Genomic DNA, 22,026 nt, shown 5'->3' with positions numbered 1-22,026 from the left:
TCAACATGATACTATGCATTGCAATACACAGAGGAAACTGCATAATTACAGTTCACCCTAAAGGATGTAAGAAGATAAAAGTTCACAAGCTTGACAGGTAATGGTGACAGATTGTCTACTGTTTAGAAAATGAAATAAAGATACAGGCCTCATATTTGTCTGTTACAGGACAAGCTTTCCTGCCAGTAGTGCATTGAGATTATAGATCCATTACTCAAGTGTCTCACTGTGTTAACCGAACACATTCATATTTTCATTGATTTAGTTCAAGGTTCTGTATTTATGTGTGTGAACTCTAAAGGGCTATGTTGAAATTAGCATAAAATGAAGATGTTCTCAGGGTGGCCAAAGTTGTATTCACAACAAAATGGTGATAAATTAAATGTGATAAGTGAAGATCAGTTTCTTTCATATTCAACCTGATTAAAAACGCATACCTATTTAAAATAATAGATTGGAAAGTACATTAAACAGGACCAAAGGAACTTTGCTTAATGTGATCATATAATGTAACACAAGGTACATTGGAAAACTAAACAGGCATCAGCCACTTCCTCCAGAAGTGGCAGGAGCTTTATTGTTCCATGCAGGCCAGGGTTCAATTATGTTTTTAACACCCTAATGCAATTTTAATTATTGATACTGCATCATGGTCAGAACAGTACAACATAAAGCAATAATTGGAAGAAAATTTTGGACCTTATTTATTGTTTTGGCAGTTGTATATTTTCAGAATTACTTTATTTGCTCTCCATTTGCCTGTACCCCTTCTTTAAGGTTCTTAGCATTTAAACCGTATCCAATTTCATTCCCCAAATTCCATTATACCATTCAGTCCTCCACTTTCAGGCACTTGGTTAATGGCTGTGCCACCAGCTCACCTGCCCACCCAAAACCATGAGCTGCCAGAAGCACGTGAACCATGTGAACAATATGCTGACTGCATTCACATGAGCCCCATCTGATCAAGATAATCAAGATTCTTACTGAAAACACTGGCTGCATTGACCATTTGATAGTTGCCAAAAATCAAATCCAACATTATACTGGTGGATGGATATATATTATATGGATAAAAGAGATGAATTCCAGAGGTGAGGTGAAAATGACAGCCTTGACATCAAGGCCATATTCGATTAAGTATGGCATTAAGGAGCTCTAGCAAAATGGGAATCAGTGGGTATCGGGGGCAAACTCTCTGCAGGAGTTGCTCAGGGTACTCTCCTAGCCCCAACCATCTTCAATGGCCTTCTCTCTATCATAAAATCAGAAGAGGGCATATTCACTAATGATTGTATGATATTCAGCACTATTTGCAACTCCTCAGATACTGAAGCAGTCCATGTTCAAATGCAACAGGATCTGGACAGCATTCAGGCTTGGGCTGACAAATGGCAAGTAACATTCATGCCACACAAATACCAGGCAATGACTATCTCCAATAAGAAACAATCTAACCTCTGCTCCTTGACATTCAATGGCATTACCATCACTGAAGCCCACAGTATCAACATTCTGGGGGTTATCATTGACCAGAAACTCAACTGGACTCACACATAAACACAATGGCTACAATAGTTGGTGAGAGGCTAGGAATATTGCGGCAAGTAACTCATCTACTGATTCCCCAAAGCCTTTCCATCATCGACAAGACACAAGTCGGGAGTATGATGGAATACTCCCCACTTGCTAACTGAGTGCAGCACCAACAACACTCAAACTTGACACTGGCCAGGACAAAGCAGCTGCTTGATTGGTAACACAAACATCCATTCCCTTCACCACCAACACTCTTCAAAGCAGTGTGTACCATCGACAAGATGACTGCAGAAATTCACTAAAAATCCTTACGCAGTACTTTCCAAATCCACGATCCCTTTCAATTAGAAGGACAAGGGCAGCAGACACATGGGAACACTACCACCTTCAAGTTCCCCTCCAAGCCACTCACTGTCCTGACTTGGAAATATATCGCCGTTCCTTCACGGTCACTGGGTGAAAACCCTGGAATTCCCTCCCTAAGGTCATTGTGGGTCCACCCACAGTACGTGAATTGCAGCAATCCAAGAAGGCAGCTCACCACCACTTCTCAAGGGCAACAGGGGGTGGGCAATAAACGCTGGCCAGCCAGCAACACCCGTGTCCCAAAAATGATTAAAAACAAAAGTTGCATATTTAAGATTAACCCAACCCTGTCAGGAACAATCAGTCATAGTACCATAAACAAACTACTGCAAGTATTGGAAATTTGAAATTAAAACAGAAAATGCTGGAGAAACTCACCAGATCTGGCAACATGTGGAGAAAAAAACAGGGTTAACTTCTTGAGTCCAATATGAATCTTCTTTGGAAGCAGCCTATGTCTATATGCAGCAAAACCCAAACACTATTCAGGCTTGGACTAAAAAGTGGTAAGTAACATTCACACAATAAAAATGCCAGGCAATGAATGTTGTATGAGCTACCTGGATACTTGCTCGCTACAAGGTAGATTTGCCTCCACAATTTTCCCTTTGGTTAGGATCTACAGGGCTGGCTTGGTCTAATGTCGTTGAGGAAAAGCAATAGTGTAGTCTACTGGTAACAGACTCTTATCTTAAAAAGGATATAGATTATTGCCTGATAGCAATCACTTGCAAGTTACATTGGAATGATAGACATCATTACAAAAATCATGAGGAGATCTAGATGGTAGTTACATCTCACTCAAAATTCAGCACTGTTCTCCCCACTCAAGTCCTCATGACTTCATTAGATTGGGCAGAACTTAATGCACTCTTCACCACTTCAGAAGCAAACACCAGATACAACAATGTCTATCCCAAACAAGCAAGAATCTAATCAACACTCCTTGATATTCAATGGTATTACCAACACTGAATCCCTCATGTTCAACATCCTGGGGAATGCCAACGACCAAAAACTGAACTAGATTGGCCATATAAATACAGTGGCTATGAGAGCAGGTCAGGTATGCTGCAGCAAATAAATTCCTCTTGTTCTCCCCATAGTCTCTGTGCTATCTACAAGGCACAAGTCAAGAGTGTAATGCAATACTTTCCACTTGTGTGAAGGAATGAAGTTCCAACAACACACAAAGATCTCAATGCTATGCCAGACAAGCAATCAGCTTGCTTGGCATCCGATCCAGCACCTTCAACTTTCACTTCCTTCACAACTAATGGATAGTCGCAGCAGTGTGCATCAACTATGAGATGCTTTGGAATAAGTCACCGAGGCTCCTTCAACTCCATCTTCCAACCCACAACCTTTAGCTCCTCGACAACAAGAGTAGTAGATGCATGGAAGCAAAACAACTTGCAACTTCATTCCAAGCCACACACCATTCTGACTTGGAATTGTTCTTTCCTTGTTGTGCAGTCAAAATCCTGGAACACGCTTATTATAGCATTGTGGATGTATCTACACCCTAAGGGCCACAGCAGTTCAAGAAGATAGCTCATCACTGCATTCTTGATGGCAATTAGGGATGGGCAATAAATGTTGGTCTAGCTAGTGATGCCTACATCCCATAAACAAATAATAATAAGCAAATCACTATACAAATAATTTTTTTAAAAAATGCATTTTTCTTTCCTCTTGTTTTATAATAAGGGCAGCATGCTGGCACAGTCTTAGGCATTACTACCGCACAGCGCTGGGACCCGGGTTCGATTCCTGCATTGCGTGTCTGTATGGAGTTTGCACATTCTCCCCGTGTCTGCGTGGGTTTCCGTCGGGTGCTCTGATTTCCTCCCACGGTCCAAAGATGGGCAGGTTAGGTGGATTGGCCGTGCTAAATTGCCTGTAGTGTCCAGGGATGTGCAGGCTATGTGGATTAACCATGGGAAATGTGGGGTTATGGGGCTAGGGTGGGTCTGGGTGGGATGTTCTTCGAAGGGTCAGTGTAGATTCGATGGGCCAAATGGCCTTTATCTCAGCTGTAGAATTTCTATGATTCTATGAAATTAGTGATTGCCTGCAAAAATCAAAAGCAGTAAATTTTTTTTTCATTTGGATGCTCAGTGAAGCATCCCAAGGTTCGAAATGTCTTATGCAAAACAATACCAGGTGCTAATATTTTCATCATCCTAAATCTTGTTCACTCCTCAAGGCACACATAAGTAAGCTAAAAAATAGAAACACGGAATAAAATATTCTTTAAAGGATATGCCTAACATGCCACATAGTACACTGTAAAAGTAGAAGGATGCCTCTAATATTTGATCTGCATATTTTCAAAATTAGATAATTTTTTAAAACAAATTTTAAAAATCTCTTTTCAGTAATTTTAACAAATTTTTAGACACATGATGACAAGAAAGATTTCATCCCTGCTGCCTTTTCAAGTAGTTCATTCAGTTTGATGAATTATTTTAATTAGACCAGCTTGTGTGTGGTTAAGTTCCAGACACCACATTAAGTAAAGTAAATTGCATTGTTAATGTTAACAACTTCAGAAATAATTGCTTTATGACACAACTAGTAACACTGTGTTACTAGCTGTGTCATTAATGTTTATTAATTAATTAAAACCTTAATGCTATTTCATTAATGAAATGTATAATGCTAATTCTTTTTGTATTTATATTACAGCTAGTTTGGGTGGTGTTGGAATAATTTTACCAGGTAGATAATCAAAATTAGTTCAAACTCAGAAAATTATAAATATTGTTTGCTGTCTGAAGAATTCCACAGTGTTACATCTGCTCTCTTTAGTACAGTATAATGAGGGGATATAGGATTAAGTTGCATGAGTGAACTTTGACATTTCAATATAGTCTTTCCAGTCAACCAAACACTATTCACTGGAGCAAGAAATGAAGCTGACGCCGTAACAAAAAAAAACTGAGTAACAGAATTGCATTATGATATTTATAACTCCATTAGTGTCATGCTTTGCTTTGGGCCTGTTTTATATAATAGATGGCAAAATGCTGTAATGAGTCGAGGGACTATTTGGATATTTCTGCCACCTTTTCAGTTTTTTTTCTAATAACCAAACCTGAGAGAAGTGACAAAGCTTAAAACCTTTCAACTCTTCCCTTGACATTAGCCAAAATATCCTTCATTATCTGATAAGTTACAAGCACTTTTCTTTCCCCACAGACTTTCTGCAGCCAAAGCAACTCCTTCTAAAGTAAAGGATATGACAGATATTCTCATTAAAAGGGCTGCTCATCAGTGCAGCAGAGCTTGCTGAAGATACGTCGCAGGGATAATTTGATTGCTGTGATGCCACATAATCCCAGTGAAAATCAATACCAACAAAATTTAACTATATGTGTTGTGATTAGTCAAAAATAGATAGAATATAAAATATTGATAAAATAGCTCTGTGTTTGCTTGTTTTAGACCCAGAGAGCTCATATAATATGATAGTATGTCCTTTCACTTCTAGGATTTGGTTTCAATTCAGTCATGCAGAGCAGATAAAGATCACCTCCTGCTCAGAGGTGTTAAAGGACAGGAGTGAAATAAGTTTAAGCATTCACAATCCATCTTCCATTGGGCTGATATCCAAAGGACAAAGCTATACTGAATCCCATTCTATAAGTGAAATGGAATGGCTGTCATATACAGGGATTTTTGAAAAGAATTTGTTAAGATGTAACGTAAGAGATTTTTGACAAAAATAACACGTGGTGTTAAGAGAAATTTTGCCGCAAAGGTGGAGAGATAGTACAGGGCAAAAAGAACTTTTCTATTTTAGAAAGATACAGTGAATGGTATTAATAAGTTCATATTGTTAATATCGCTTCCATAAATGACCAAAATTGTGAAACAATATTTAAATTTGTTGATTACATTAAATTGGGTTGTAGCAGATTATGAAAAAGACTTTGAAGAAGCACAGGATTATGCCAGAAAATTATCCTTTGTTTAACTTTTTAACATTTGAATTGCCAAAAAATGATTAAGAATAAAACACAAGATCAGACATTGGCTGGAATGTTCTGTAAATTGTCGAGGAGCAGAATGCAGGACCAATGCAGTGGTGTGATTCTGATCCCCAATCTCGCCAGAATTTCATGCAGGCTTGCCAATTAATGGCCAGATGTTGTCACACTGTCAGTATGTCAGTGCACCTTAAAGAGACAATCCATTATATCATCACTGTATCATGGCAAGAACTTGTACATGGACTGTTTAAACATGGGGAGGCCTCAGCTTCCATAGGCTTCTGGATGACCAGAAAACTCTCCCACTATTAACTTCTGTAATAGGTGTTTTGGAAAGATTTACAGATCAATAATCAACCTATTTGGCCATATAGTGAAATACATTGTGTGACTACCAGTTCTTAGGGTGGGACTCAAACCCAGAATTTCCAGTCCAGTGTGGGGAGGTGAGATTCTATCATTCTGACACAAGGCCTGCTTGCATTTATATAGTGTCTTTAAGAACTCTGAGATAGGAGCTACACTTAAAGTGTAACATAAGAACTACAGCAGCTCCCCTATGCAGCAAATTCCCATAAGCATCAATGAGTTAATGAGCAGGTAATCTGTTTTAGGCATTGATTGACAGATAGGTTTTGAGCAACATTCTTGGAAAATTCTCCTGCTCTTCTTCAATTAGTACAGTGAAACCCTCTCCAAAGGCCAAATACAACATGGATTTGATTTTCCCTTTGAAAATCTTGGACAAAACTTTAATAATATGAAAACAAATGCAACCTTCTCTTAATAGAGTTTGGACTGTATTTCTGTGAATGTATGTTGTCCTGAGAGGAAGTCAGTTTTAACTTTCTAACAGCAGCAAGGTCTATAGTGTCTTTAGTTTAGCTAAATATCCCAACGAGCTGGACAGGAACATTATCAAACAAAATTTTAAACTAGGAGAGGCAAGGAGATATCAGGACAAATGACCAGAAGCTTTCAAGAAGTATCTTAAAGAAGGCAAGAGAAAGAGAGAGAGTTAGAGAAGCAACAATGTTTACAAAGTTAAAAATGGGCATCGTTCTGTTTGAACCAGCCAACGGAGACATATGTCTGAAACTTTTACCTTTCAAGGCAGAAGATGAGAGTGTCAGTTCTGATGTCAATGGGTCAGAGTTTTGCCTAATACCTGGTCAGTAATCTGATAGAGAGGATCATCCATCCGTTCTGATAGCATCCAACTCCAAAACCCAATTTTCCCTCTATTGAAATTCTGTTGTACCAGATTAGAACCTATGCATTGAAGACAAATACATATAAAGAAAGAAAGAGAGAGCAAGCGAGTGATATCTTTTTTTCATTTATTCATTTTGTAGGATGTGGGCATCACTGGCTGGCCAGCATTTATTGCCCGTTGCTGGTTGCCCTTGAGAATGTGGAGGCAAGTTGCCTTCTTGAACCGCTGTAGTCCACCTGCTGTGAGTTGATACTCAATGCTATTAGGGAAGGAATTCCAGGATTTTGACCCAGTGGCCGTGAAGGAACGGCCATATATTTCCAAGTCAGGATGGTGTGGCTTGGAGGGGAACTTAAAGGTGGTGATGTTCCCATATATCTGCTGTGCTTGTCCTTCCGGATGGAAGTGTTCATGCGTTTGGAAAGAATTACTGGAGTTTGAATGTAATTATTGCTCTGTGTTTACCAGCATGGTGTCTGATAACCTCCATTTTTCTTGAAAGATGGAATAACAAAGAAAGTTTCTTGTAAAATAAAAAGAGAAGATCCTAGAAATGTTCAGACAATCTAGCAGCATCTGTGGAGATAGAAACAGAGTTAATATCTCAGTTTTAACCAATAACATTATCTTTCTCCTGGTACAGGGTGGGAAAATTCCTATTCGGTGGACGGCTCCTGAAGCAATAGCCTACAGAAAGTTCTCTTCAGCTAGTGATGTGTGGAGTTATGGGATCGTAATGTGGGAAGTGATGTCATATGGGGAAAGACCTTACTGGGAGATGTCCAACCAAGATGTAAGTTATTTTCAGAGATGATTCTGTCAGTCAGCAGTAACATTTTATTTGTATTTGCAGTTGTATAACTCATTGTTTGAATCATTACATTCTGCATTTCAATAACTTCTTGAAGGAAGGTGAGGGTTGATTTTCCAATCAGCACTGCCAAATCAGCAAACATAAATAACAACGTAATAAATAGTTACTGGAGCAAATCATATGGCCCTTGAGCTGGCTCTGCAATTCAGGCAATTATGACTGATCATCAAGTTTAACTTCACTTTCCTTCCTGTTCCCCATCTCGCTTGATTCCCTAAGGTACCAAAAATCTGTTTATGTCAGCCTTGAATGTATTCAAAGTGGAACCCTTTGTAGTAAAGAATTCCAATTTTCCTCAACCTCCGAGCAATTCTCCTTATCTGAGTCCTAAATGATCAATCTTTTATCCAGAGTCTATGTCCCATATTCTCAGCCAGAGGAATCAACCTCGCAATGTCTCTGTCAACACCATCACAATCTTTTATGTTCCAATTAGATCACCTCACATTCTTCTGAACTCCAGAGAGTATACACCCTATTTAACAAGCTCTGACCATAGGACAACCTTGTCTTGTCCTCAGAACCAAGTCAATGAACCTTCACTGCGTTGCCTCCGCTGCAAGGATAATTCCTTAAATATGGAGACCAATTATCCCAGTGTGGTCTCATTGAATGCCTGTAGCAAAACTTTCTTATTCTCGTACTTCAGAACCCGTTGTAATAAAGATAAAAATGCCACTTTGCCTCCTTGTTGCTTTCTATATCTGCATTTTAACTTTATTTTTACTTATACGAGTACACTCGAGTCATTTTGAATATCAACATTTACAACTTCCACGCCTTTTAAAAAATATTTTGCTTTTCTTTTCTAACTAACAGAATTCACACTCCCTACATTTTGCTTCAACTGTCATCCTGGTGCCCACTCATTTATTATGTCTATATCTCTTCACAGCCTCTTTGTACCTTCTCACAGCTTTATTCCTACCTATGCTGTAAGAAAACTTGGATACATTCTTCTCAATACACCAGAAGTCATAGAGTACCAATTTGAAAATTGTCCCATTTGTTCCTGTCTGTTAACTAATCCCATATCTGCACTAATATATTAATCCTCAACTCCATGAGGTTTGCATGAAACCTTGTTAAATGCCTGTTGAAAGTCAAATTTTATGATGTGTTCTGATCCCTCTCAGTCTACCCCATTTGTTACATTATCAAAAACTCAAATAAATTTGTCAAAACTGATTTATTTTTCATAAAAACAGACTTTTAGGTGTGTATTGTTAAGATCTTTAATAATGGTGTCTAGCATTTTCCTGGCAACTTCTGTCAGACAAAGTGGCCTATACTTCATCATTTTCACTCTCCCTCCTTTCTTGAAAAGCAGTGTGCATTTCATAAACTGCATCCAGTATCTCTGCACTCTGCAGATATTTCTTTTAGAATCCTGGGGTCTAGACCATCAGTTGCAAGGAAGTTGTTAAATTTTAGTCTCTTAAAATCATTCAAATATTTTATTCTGCTGATTTAGGTACCTTCATTTCCTCAATCTTTTTAGCACCCGGACCACACTGTGTTTCTGGTGTATAAGTTGTGTCTTCTACTCTGAGAAAAGACAAGAAATATTTATTCAATGACTGTCCTGTGTTGTCATTACCCATAATAATTCATCCTGCCTCTGCTTCTCAGATACCACTGTTTAGCTACTCTTCCTTTTTATATATTCATAAAAGCTCTTAAAATCTGTTATCATATTCATTGTTTACTCTCAGATTCTATGTTTTCCCTTTTTATCAACTTTTTTGATGGCCTTTTGATAGTTTTAAGAATACTCCCAATCCTCAGATTCACTATAATTTTTTGCAAAATTATTATCTCCTTCTTTTATTCTGGTACTATTTTTAACTACTTTAGTAAGACCACAGATGGATCTTTCTTACTGAGCTATTCGTTTTTCAATTGAACATCATTTTTTAAGGAAAATTTTGAATTGTTTCCTGAAATGTTTCCCATTGCTAGTTTGACACCATGTCATTTACCGAATTAACCTAGCCGGATTCTCGTTCTTACCAAAGTAAATAGCTTTCTTTTAAGCTTAAGGGTATGTGCTTTGAGTATTTTGTTCTCAAACTTACTAAAGAACACATTTGTATTATGACCAGAATTCTTCAACGGATCTTTGACAATGAGATTACTAATTAGCTCTGTCTCAATATGTGATACAAGAGCTAAAATAATGGTTTTACAACATCTTGCTCCAAAAAATTGTCACGATAGCATTCTATAAACCCTTCTTTCACACCATCTTTGTTAATTTGTTCAGTCCAGTCTATAGGAATGTTAAATTCACTCATAATTATTACATTTGTTACATGCTCTATTAATTTCTTATTCCACCAAATTGCACATCATTCTGACTGGAAATTATATTGCTGGTCTTATATCTTCACTGAGCCAAATCCTGGGACTCTGTAGCTAACAGCACCGTTGATCCCTTCTACTATGTAGATTACAGCAGCTTACAATCACCATCTCAGGTAAAATTAAGGATGGATAATAACTGCTGGCCCTGCCTCATGAATGCATAAAAGAATTGCCATTCAGTTTCCTATTCGCCATACTTAGTGCCAAATTTGCACTTGACTGTCTTTGCGCTGGTTCCTGTGACCTTATTTAGACATTAACTTGCATTGTATCTGTCTGCTCTGATCAATTTTCCGTTCTCACCATGTACCTATTTATAACACTTATATCTTAATATCATCTAACTAAATTTTAGATTATGTAATAAGGTTTAATTCCATGTTACTGCGTTTACAGGGAGAAAGTTGTGCTGAGAAGAAGCATGGTTTACAGATAGGCTTAACAACATTGTCACCACAATTAGCTTTATGAACCCCCAGCTGGGCACACGGGATTGTGGAATTATCTCTGTAGTGTCTACCTCAATCAGTTTATAAGAAAACACTCCATTTAAAATTATTTTAATTTTCCTGATGATGGTACATGTCTTGCAAATTGCAATCTAGAGGAGCTGCCAGCTGATCTGACCAGCTGTTTAGAATGAAGCTTTGAATCTGCTGAAGGGATCTCTTGTATGACAGGAAAGGCCCTGCAAAATCTCCAACAGAATGCAGATTAAGCAACATTCCCATCTGTTCGCTGACAAAACAAAGCATTTTGTACGGTACAGTTGTTTTGGTGAAAGTGTCAGTATTTTGTGGACAGGGATTTGGGGTTTCTGATAAGCACAAACTCCACTTATTTAAGTGGATGAGAAAGAAATGTAGGCTAAACTAATATCTACCCCTAACATTGCAGAAGTGCACAAATGGCAGGATAATGAATGCAGAACCTGATCTGCTGGGAATGCAACTTATTAACTAAATTTCACATGAACTGAAGTCAGATGTATTTGCAAGACCTGTCAAGCTAGGAGGCGACTGAGTTTATAACCTTTGACTGTCCTGAAATTTCTGCCCATTATGACAGCAGGGCAGGGTCATTTGTTTCAGCTCTGCTGCGAAGAAAGGCTCTACAAAAAGTCATTCAACTATTTAGGGCAAGGAAATGTTTTCCATTCTCATCCTTCATCCTGGGAGCCCTTAACAGGTCAGTTATGTTAGAACAGGAGGAAGAAAAAATGGTATGACCATATGTAATAATACATCAAAGGGAAAGGCAACCAGCTTGAGGTGTATTTCCATCAAAGGCGGGAGTCAATACAGCTCCTTTGAGGATGAATCAAAAGAAGTCTACTGTACTCCGGAAGCATGGAGGAGCTTGTGGATTAATGTTCATTTAACATATTTAGATGCCCCGTGGCCCAATGCCAGTGCTCTTACTTCTGGGTCGGAGCTCCTGGATTCAAATGTTACGCTAGAAATTTGTGCACAGAATCTGAATTAACACTTTAGTGATACTACATTGTTGGAGATACCCGGCCCTCTGAGGTGGAAGCAAACAAATCCATGGCACTGTCTGACACAAAATGTAGGTGGGTGGCAGAAGTTCTCGCAGTATTCTTAAAAATCAACAGGTTCCACATGGATGAGGTAATCTGCTTTACCAGATTACTCCTCAGGCAGTGAGGCTGAAAATTATCGCCACTGTATCCTACCCTTAAACATCAAAGAAAGAACATTCGAATGTCAAAATATTAGACTTCACATTACAAAGTGCTTTTACTTTCAGTGAGTGTTTTTTTTCACTGTGCTACCTCACTATCATCTTTCAGCGTTGTTCCGAAATACAAATCGGTGTTCCTTCTGGATACCATCTAAAATCCAACAACGTCAGTGAGCAAGAAAGTATGATTCACCTGGTTAGGTAAATACACTAAGACACCAGCTCAGAGTTCATTGGCAATTTGTCTTGTTTTTATGCTGTTATGTTCTATAACAGGTCTCCCCCTCTTCCTCATGGTAGAAGTAGTGGCCCACAATGCAATCAATTGGTAATATTTTCACAATTGAGATATTAAATAGCCATTTCAATTGCAGAGGGCCTGTAAGATCAAGAGAATCAATTTTTATGGTTAATACAAATTGCTGGAGAGGTTAGGTGGATTAGCTATGCTAAATTGCCCATAGTGTTCAGGATGTGTAGGTTAGGTGTGTTAACCATGGGAAATGTGGTGTTATAGGGAAAGGGTAGAGAGATGGATCTGGGTTGGATGCTCTTTAGAGGATTGGCGTGGGCTTGTTAGGCAGAATGGCCTGTTTCTACGCTGTAGGGATTCTGTGATTGTGTAAAACTCAGCAAGTCTGGCAGCATCTGTGGAGAGAGAAATTTCTTTCCACAGATGCTGCTAGATGTGTTGAGTTTTTCTGGAACTGTTCAATTTTGTATCAGATTTCAAGCATCTGCAGTATTTTCCTTTTATCCATTTTATGGTTACATTTCCTGCCAACTCCATCCTTGCTTTTAGGCTCAAGCTTGGTGGTTGAAATATTTCTGTCTGAAGAATATGCAGCATTATCACCTGATACTCTGTTTTATACAAAATATTAAACCCAGAAGTATTCCATATTGGGTGAAATAGAACTAAGAGAATGTACAATAGCCTGTAAGATCTCCAAGCTACTCATTTGTTCTGTGTTCCCAGCTGTAGCGTACTTACTGGTACAAGGTTGGACATAAGAGAGAAAATTTAATTCCTAAGACAAAGCTCGAAAAATCTTTTAAGTATAATAAATAAACCTAGGTAGCAATATGTGGTCTCATGTGGGTTATGTACTTCCTATTTTTGTTCTTGATTATAGAATGTACTTTAACATTTTTGGCAGCCTTGCTTTTTATCTTCTACTACCCTCCACCATTTTAACACAATCAACTGGTCTCTTTTGTGTTGAGCACCATCCAACTGATGCCCTCGAAGTATCCAGTCAGAAATGAATTGTTATAATTTACCATCCATTCATATATTTCTGGACCAATTAAGCAACAATCATGAAAAAAGCACTTGCCTATTTATGACTGCACTTGTCTGATAGGAAAGAACTTAAGCAAGAAATTAGAAGGGCTAAAAGGGGTCATGAAAAGTCATTAGCAAACAAGATTACGGAGAATTCCAAGGCTTTTTATACATATATAAAAAGCAAGAGGGTAGCCGGGGAAAGGATTGGCCCACTAAAGGATAAAGAAGGGAATCTATATGTGGAGCGAGAGAGGTAGGTGAGGCCTTATATACTTCAATTCAGTATTCACCAAAGAGAAGGAATTGGTGGAAGATGATCTCAGGAAAGGAAGTGTCAAATTTCTAAGCCAAGTTTCTAGTAAAAAGGAGGAGGTGTTGTGCATCTTAAAAAGTATTGAGATAGATAAGTCCCCAGGACCTGATGGGATCTATCCTAGAATATTGAGGGAGGCAAGAGAACAAATTGCTGGAGCATTGATAGACATCTTTCTATCCTCTTTGGCCACAGGTGAGGTCCCAGAGGACTGGAGAATAGCTAATGTTGTCCCATTGTTTTAAAAAGGTTACAGGGATAATCCAGGAAATTACAGGCCTGTGAACCTCATGTCAGTGATAGGAAAATTATCGGAAAAATTTCGCAGGGACAAGATCTATAAGCATTTAGAAGCAAATGGACTGATTAATGATAAACAGCATGGTTTTGTGTAGGGGAGGTCATGCTTCACTAACTTGGTTGAGTTTTTTGGGGATGTGATGAAGATGATTGATGAGGGAAAAGCGGTTAATGTTGTCTCCATGGACTTCAGTAAAGCTTTTGACAAGTCCCACGTGGGAGACTGGTAGAAAAGGTGAAGTCACATAGTATCAGGGTGAGCTGGTGAGATGGATATAGAACTGGCTTAGTCATAGAAGACAGAGGATAGCAGTGGAAGGATGCTTTTCAGAATGGAGGGCTGTGACTAGTGGTGTTCCACAAGGATCAGTGTTGGGACCTCTGCTGTTCATGATCTACATAAATGATTTGGAGGAAAACATAACTGGTCTAATTAGTAAGTTTGTGGATGATACAAAGATTGGTGGAGTTGCAGATGATGAGGAGGATTGTCAGAGGATACAGCGGGATATAGATCAGTTGGAGGCATGGGCATAAAAATGGCAGATGAAGTTTAATCCGGACAAATGTAAGGTGATGCATTTTGGAAGGTCAAGTACATGTGAAAATTATGCAGAGAGTGGCAGAGCCCTTAGGAATATTTATATGCAGAGAGGTCTGGGTGTGCAGGTCCACAGATCACTGAAGGTGACAGCGCAGGTAGATAAGGTAGTAAAAAAGGCCCTGGCATGCTTGCCTTCATTGGAAGGGGCACTGAGTATAAGGATAGACAAGTTATGGTGCAGCTTTATAGAACTTTAGTTAGACCGCACTCAGAATATTGTGTACAGTTCTGGTCACCACACTACCAGAAGGATGTGGATGCTTTGGAGAGGGTACAGAAAAGGTTTACCAGGGTGTTGCCTAGTATGGGGGATTTTAGCAATGAAGAAAAATAGACTGGTTTTGTTTTCACTGGAATGTAGGAGGTTGAGGGGCAACCTGATAGAAGTTTATAAGATTGTGAATGTCATGGATAGATTGAAAAGTATAAGGCTTTTTCCCAGGGTGGTGGGGTCAATTACTAGGGGACACAGGTTCAAGGTGCAGGAGGGGAGAGGTTTAAAAGTGACTTGCGAGACACATTTTTCGCACAAAGGGTGGTGAGTGCCTGGAATGCACTGCCAGAGGAGGTGGTGGAAGCAAACACAATAGCAGCATTCAACAAGCACCTGGACGAATACATGAATAGGAAGGGAATAGATGGATATGGATCCTGTAAGTGAAGACAGTTTAATTTGGAAGGGCAAAATGTGTCAGCGCAGGGTTGGAGAGCCAAAGGGCTTGTTCCTGTGCTGTACTGTTCTTTGTTCGAGTGTACATGTACTCTTCCATGATTATTCACAATTCCTGTTGTTACACATGGGCCAGCTTCCTGTTTTCCCACAGTTGTGATTATATGATGTGTTTAATGCTAATATGACTTATTCTGTTTTTCTGCTAATGGCGGTTTGGACAGGTCACACAATGGAGTCAAATATAATATAGAATTTCAGCGTGATCAAATTAAGTTTGATATTGTTTCTCACCATTCCTTTCTTTTACCTTGAGTGTTGCTTATTAGCTCACAACCATGTACAGGAATACATGATTTCTACAAACTGAAAAAACATAATTCCTTGTAGAGACAACATCATTTTATTTTTCAAGAGAAAACACAGTGTAGAGTTGGATGAACACAGCAGGCCAGGCAGCATCAGAGGAGCAGGAAAGTTGACGTTTCGGGTCGGGACCCTTCCTTGTTTTTGGACTGTGAACTAAATTGGGAAAATAATACGGCTCTAAACCAAGGAAACTATGGAAGAAATTGTTGCAGTTTAAAATCCATTTCATTCTGAGTTATGTTTTGGTCAAGCAGTGGGGAAGGAGTAATGGGTTCATTAATTCTGTGGGTGTGTATTCATAGCAGTTTTACCCAGAGACCAATTGTGTAGGTGATTAGAGATCAGCATGAGAACAGCTCTCTGATTGGCTCCTGTGCAGGAGGATGTGAATAACAGCAACAGAAAGCCTCTCCTGGTAGAAAAGTAAGTATGATTTGGAAAATAGTGAGTTCTTCTCTATCACCAGTTTCTGTAAACTGCTGTCTCTAACCAGTGACTGAGAGATTGAACAATTAGTGTGCCAGCTGCCCTTTGTCCTCAGTAAAGAAAGGACTTGGAAGGAAGTAGTCCAATGAAGATGAGAAGAATCCAGAAGAAGCAAAAGCAGACTTTGAATCCTGTGTATTGGTGCTATTGAAACAGTTGCCCTTTTTCTTATCCTCCAACTATAACTTTTTTTTGTTGTTTGTGTCTGTCTGCATGTGCATGTCACCATTTAAGATGGGGTAGAGTTTAAGCTAAAGAGTTAGAAGTTGATAAGTTATATTTTGTTTGCCTGTGGTTAGAACTGACTTACTTGCAATAAAAAGTAGTTCCTTATTAAGTACAGAAATCTGGTTGGTGCATTCTATTAACCTGAGTTAGTCAAACAGATAAATTGGGGATTTTGAGTAATCTAATTAAATCTTTAAGTTTGTGTTGCCCCAAAAGACGTGGGCTCAAATATCAGTATACATTCCCAAATAAATCAAAACATCCTAAACGCTGTTGTTGGAGTTTCCAGGGTATGCACTCTCCTGGATATCAGCCTATGAGTTCTTTTAGTCAGTTTAGATCTGGTGAGACTCTTCTGCTATATCTCGTCTGCAAATTGGCAGCATCTACAATGGTTTGCCAACCTGGATCCTGAACAAAATTTTAACTGTTTAGCCAAGGTTCGGCTTTGTTTTGGGGTTTTGCTATGGGCTGACCTTGAATCCTGTTGTTCAGGATATTTCTGGAGTGTGGCTATGCAATTGCCTTCACTCAAATGGTTTTCCCCAAGCTCAGTCGGACTAGCAAGTGTGTCCACTTCCTTTGGAAAATAGAAAAAACTCGTATGCTCCACTTGCTGCATTTTCCAATGATAATGCAAGTTGTTCCGCCTGTTTGCAGTCCAGTTGAGCTTCAGTTAATAGGTGCTTTTCCATGGTTACATCATTAATCCCACATACCAAACGGTCTCAGCATCTTACTAAGGGTTAAACTAAAGTCACATGTTTCTGTCAGTCATCTTAACCTAGTCAAAAATCCAGATATATATTCCCCTGGTTCTCATTTGCTGACTAAAACTGAGCATCTCCGAATTAGAGGAAGCTTGGGCTCATAATATTCCTTAACTAAATCAGTCAACTCTTGAAAGGTTTTAGAATTTGGTGCCTCAGGGAAAGTTCGGCTCCTTATAACCAAAAACAGCTGCAGAACCACAAGCTGTCTGGAGAATTAGTCATTGCTTTTCATCTGCCCCAATGTCATTTACCCAGTAGAAATAGTACATTCTTTCTATATACCAGGAATATTCTGAGGTCCATCTGGCTGACCTCTTTACAATTACTACAGATATCACCAGGGGAATCATGGTGTGGTAGAAATAAAATTACCCACAGGGAGTTCAAATGAACAAAACCAAGTTTCAATTTTCAATCATTCCCATTGAATTGATATAATGATTAATGCGGGTGAGGTGTAGGATGCAGATCCCAGTACCCTATGGAGATAAACTTCATATTATCATCATAAATTGGTGACCTTGAAATTAAATTTGCACAAGTGACTGAATCTGGTACATAGATTATTAAGCTGGTCAGTGAAGGGCTATAATTCAAAAATGTAACATAGCCCAGGGAACAAGTCCATCATCTATTTCTGAAACAGAACTTTTTTTTGATTCATTCAAAGTAAGTAATACTTGTTGGCTAGATCAGCATTTATTGTTGATTATGATAAGCCCTGGAGAAAGTGGAATTGTGCTGAATTCTTGAAAAGCTGCAATCCTTGGGGTGAATGGTTGCAGACTGTATTGTTAAGACGGAAGTTTCAGGACACAGGTTAGGATGAAAAGAGTGAATGTCGAGTGTGTATTGTCCTTCCAATTTTTAATGTTTCATGCTGACTTCATAGGAAACACTCACCATAAAGAAAAGGAAAAATATTGTTTGTGTTCCTTTCTTATGGTGGGGACATGTTACGACAGTGGTAAAAATGGACTATCAATTTTGACTTTCATTATCTGGTTTTAATACCTGAGACCTTTCATGGACACTGTTTATAACTAAAAAGGAAAAACACTAATTTAAGATGACCACAGTGATCACCTGAGCAGGTTGATCCAGGCTTTACAAAACCATCAATAAACTAGATCCTGTCTGAATTGAAATTAACACATAATTAAAATGATTGAAACCAGGCACTCAGTTCCCTATATATTTTTTTGATTTACATTGCTCTGGAAGTTTCAGATATTGGAATGAAAGATTCACCTGCAGTTTATCTACCTCAGAAAAACAATAAAGCCAGATGCAAGAATATAACAAATGAACCTCATTTCAGCTAAGTAGGAACTGCAGATGCTGGAGAATCCGAGACAACAAGGTGCAGGGCTGGATGAACACAGCAGGCCAAGCAGCATCATAGGAGCAGAGAGGCTGACGTTTCGGGCCTAGACCCTTCATCAGAAAAGGGGGAGGGGAAGGGGGTTTTGAAATAAATAGGGAGAGAGTGGGAGGCGGATAGAAGAGGGATAGAGGAGAGGATAGGTGGAGAGGAAACAAACAGGTCGAAGAGGCGGGGATGGAGCCAGGAAAGGTGAGTGTAGGTAGGGAGTTAGGAAGGGGATAGGTCAGTCCAGGGAGGACGGACAGGTCAAGGGGGCGGGATGAGGTTGGTCGGTAGGAGATGGAGGTGCGGCTTGAGGTGGGAGGAGGGGATAGGTATAGCTAACTGCTTTTTAGTAGCACGTAAAGAAGAATGTTTTATAACAGCAGAACTGGAAGGCGTTGTCTTCTTCCTCTCTCTATATCCCTGTGTTTACTTCTCTAAGGCAGCATCTGGTGATATAGCAAATTGGAGAAATACTCGTTCACCATTCAAAGGTATCTACAGATTTTGCAACTGCTGAGGATACAAGACATGATGTCTGCCTTTCAAAAGACTCTTAGGACATTATGGACTGCAGATCCTTTATCTCCCTTTTTAAGCTAGACAGTCCCCCTGCTCTCTATGTTTAATGACTTATCTAGTTATTTTTCTTGAGGTTCGTAAGTAACAAAATTCCTCTTTCTTTCATTCGAGAAATTCTTGTAATTTGTTCTTAAATGTAGCAAACTACATTTCAATTGAAGTGTGATATAACTGTGTCCTGTAAAGAATTTAAAATCTTTGATGGAAGCCAATTCACCCCTCCTCACCTGGTCACAACCGGTTTTTCAGATAACTAGACACTACTTTTGTGGTAGACACTTGCAACTGTAATGCTAAGTCTGCTGTATCAGCAATTAATTTTAGATACTTTCTAATCAACCTGCTCAGAGCAGGTGGGATTTGAACCAAAGGCTCCTGATACAAAGGTACGGACACTAACACTGTTCACTAACACCCTCAGGTATCCCATGAGAATTGATTGTAACAGAACTTTATTCTATGTTTCCTCACCCAACTCTTTATAATCAGTTTTAAAGCTTCAATTGTATATGATAATGAAAACAAACTAGCTTTGTTTTTCTCTCTGAGTTTATTAAAATTAAATGGTCATGTAATAGAACTACAACTCTGAAGTAACATTCTCCCCCTTTCATCTCCTCATCTTCCAGGTTATTTTATCAATAGAAGAAGGTTATCGACTCCCTTCTCCAATGGGCTGCCCAGGCACTCTTCATCAGCTCATGCTTCATTGTTGGCAAAAAGAACGAAATCACAGGCCAAAGTTCACAGAAATTGTTAGTTTCTTGGATAAAGTGATTCGCAATCCCAGCAGCCTTCAGAACCTAGTGGAAGAGGTGCATGGGTGGGTACATATGCAGATAAATTCCTCTGGACAACTCTGAAGATGTCATATAGGATTACACTATTTCTTTATGCTTTAAAAGTAATAACTCTTAACATGATACGTGTGGAATTATAAATTCTTTTCCTAAAACTGCACATCGCAACATCAAATGTAAATTTCTCCAAAAATGATGTTGAAATGTTGAAATATAAGAAAGAAAATTGCCCTCAACAGCCACATTTATAATGACCTGTATATATTTAACTGAATAATTATATGGCAGGACTCATAAGGGGTTCTTGTGGTTCAGTGGTAATGTTCCTGCCTCTGAACCAGGAGGCCCGGTTTAAGTTCCACCTGCTCCAGAGATGTATCATGGCATCCCCAAGCAGTTTGTTTAAAAAAATAAACAAGGTAGCACTCATCTGTACAGTTATATTTCAAAAAAGAAGAGTTATTTAGAATTTGTGTTCTTAACTGAAGTCTTCTGTTTCATAATATCCCTGCCTGGAGAAGGGTTTACTCTTCACCGTTTGTTAACAAATCAGGAAAGCCTTCTTTATTATCTACCTTCAAAAATTCACTATGGAGAGTACAAATTGTCCCCATATGTTCTGGATTACTGCCGTGGCTGACATAGGCTCTGTCCGATGCCATGTTAGTAAAATATTTCTGAAGAAGGGTCTAGGCCCGAAACGGCAGCCTTCCTGCTCCTCTGATGCTGCCTGGCCTGCTCAGCTCTACACCTTGTTATCTCAGATTCTCCAGCATCTGCAGTTCCTACTATCAGTAAAATATCTGTTTATTTTTATTTAGTTTCAATTTAACTATAGCATATATAGCATAGAAAGAGGTCATCTGATTTGATGTATCTGTGCTAGCTGTTTGCTAGAACAGTTTAGAACGGAGCTCACTGCTTCTCTGTGTCACCGTTATCCTGTTATTTACTCTGTTTCAATTGTTTATTTCATCTTATCTTAAAAGCTGCAATCATCCCGTGTGGTAAACCTTCCCACTCCGCAATAACCATGAGCCTGGCTCACAAAACACTCAGATGGTGACCCTCACCTCAGTCATCTGGGATGACAGAAATAAGTTCATTAATTATCAGGGTGCTGGAAAAGAATTTGGAATCCCCACTGTAATATTTCTCCCTTCTCAAAACTTTGTTTTGACCTGAGATATAAAAAGTTGCAACAATGTTTATCTCCACTAAGTGTTTAGGTCACTGACACTGTGATAAGCTCAAACTCTGTGGATGAGGGGTGACAATGGAAAGCAAAGTTTAATGTAGAACCATTCATTGTATTGCAATTTAAGAGTTCTATCAGCCTAGCTATTATAGTTTCAAGAAGTATTTTAAAGTCTTGATGAAAATAAAGTTCTGTATTGCTTTTCAATTGCTACTGAGTAGCCATGCTGCTACAGGCAAAAATAATATCAAGTCTCCTGTTTCCACTTTCCCAACAGCAATCAGTTGCTCTGCAGGCAGATTTGGGTTCTTTAAAGTGAAACTATGAACAGGCTCCAACGGACCTATTTCCTTCTCTGTTGTATACTGTATTTCTTCTTCTGTACTTAAATTTAATTGGTTAAGGGGATAAACTATTGACCCATAGTTTATAGAGGTCCTAGGTGCCCTATTGCCCATGTCATACTGTTTTCAGCTCACATTCCTAACATTTTGTAGCATAAAAATAATTACAGTTAGAGGACACATGCTGCAAAAAGCCACATTCCCATAATTTCCACAGCACTGTGTATTGTAGTCTGAAATACATGCTCTGTCAACATGATGGTTTATAAAATGCATTGAATGTAAATATGAGTTTCTCTAATTTCAGCTAAGTAAATTGTAATTTTATCTAGCTCTGATTTGAGAAGACCGAACCTATTGTTTGTGACCCCCCTTACTAGTAATTCGGCCCCACTTTCCAAACACTTTATCACCTAATCCAAATCACTTACAGGTTGTACTACTCCAATACAAACAGAAATTGATGGAGAAATTCAGCAGGTCTGGCAGCATCTGTGGAGAGAAAACAGAGTCAACATTTTGTGTTCAGTGACCCTTCTTCAGAACTGATTATAGCTAGGAAAAGGTTGGTATATATGCTGAAGATAGGGTAGGAGAAAGGGGAGGAGTAAACGGTGAGTGGAGTTGGAACCTGG

The 22,026-nt window shown here is 38.9% G+C and overlaps 1 protein-coding gene across 1 annotated transcript in view; it reads left to right on the top strand.

The window, feature by feature from the left end:
* Positions 1-22,026, top strand: part of epha6 (eph receptor A6) — a 590,517-nt gene that overhangs the window by 554,417 nt on the left and 14,074 nt on the right. The window contains exons 14-15 of the mRNA XM_048603194.1: positions 7,763-7,912; positions 19,679-19,872. Of these exons, the coding sequence (XP_048459151.1) occupies positions 7,763-7,912; positions 19,679-19,872 (344 nt within the window). The remainder of the gene's footprint in view (positions 1-7,762; positions 7,913-19,678; positions 19,873-22,026) is intronic.

This window comes from Rhincodon typus, chromosome 11 (genome assembly GCF_021869965.1).
Source record: "Rhincodon typus isolate 14 chromosome 11, sRhiTyp1.1, whole genome shotgun sequence".
In the NCBI taxonomy this organism is placed as follows: Eukaryota; Metazoa; Chordata; class Chondrichthyes; order Orectolobiformes; family Rhincodontidae; genus Rhincodon; species Rhincodon typus.
Note: the sequence above shows the minus strand (reverse complement) of the source record. Positions and strands in the feature narration are given on the sequence as shown.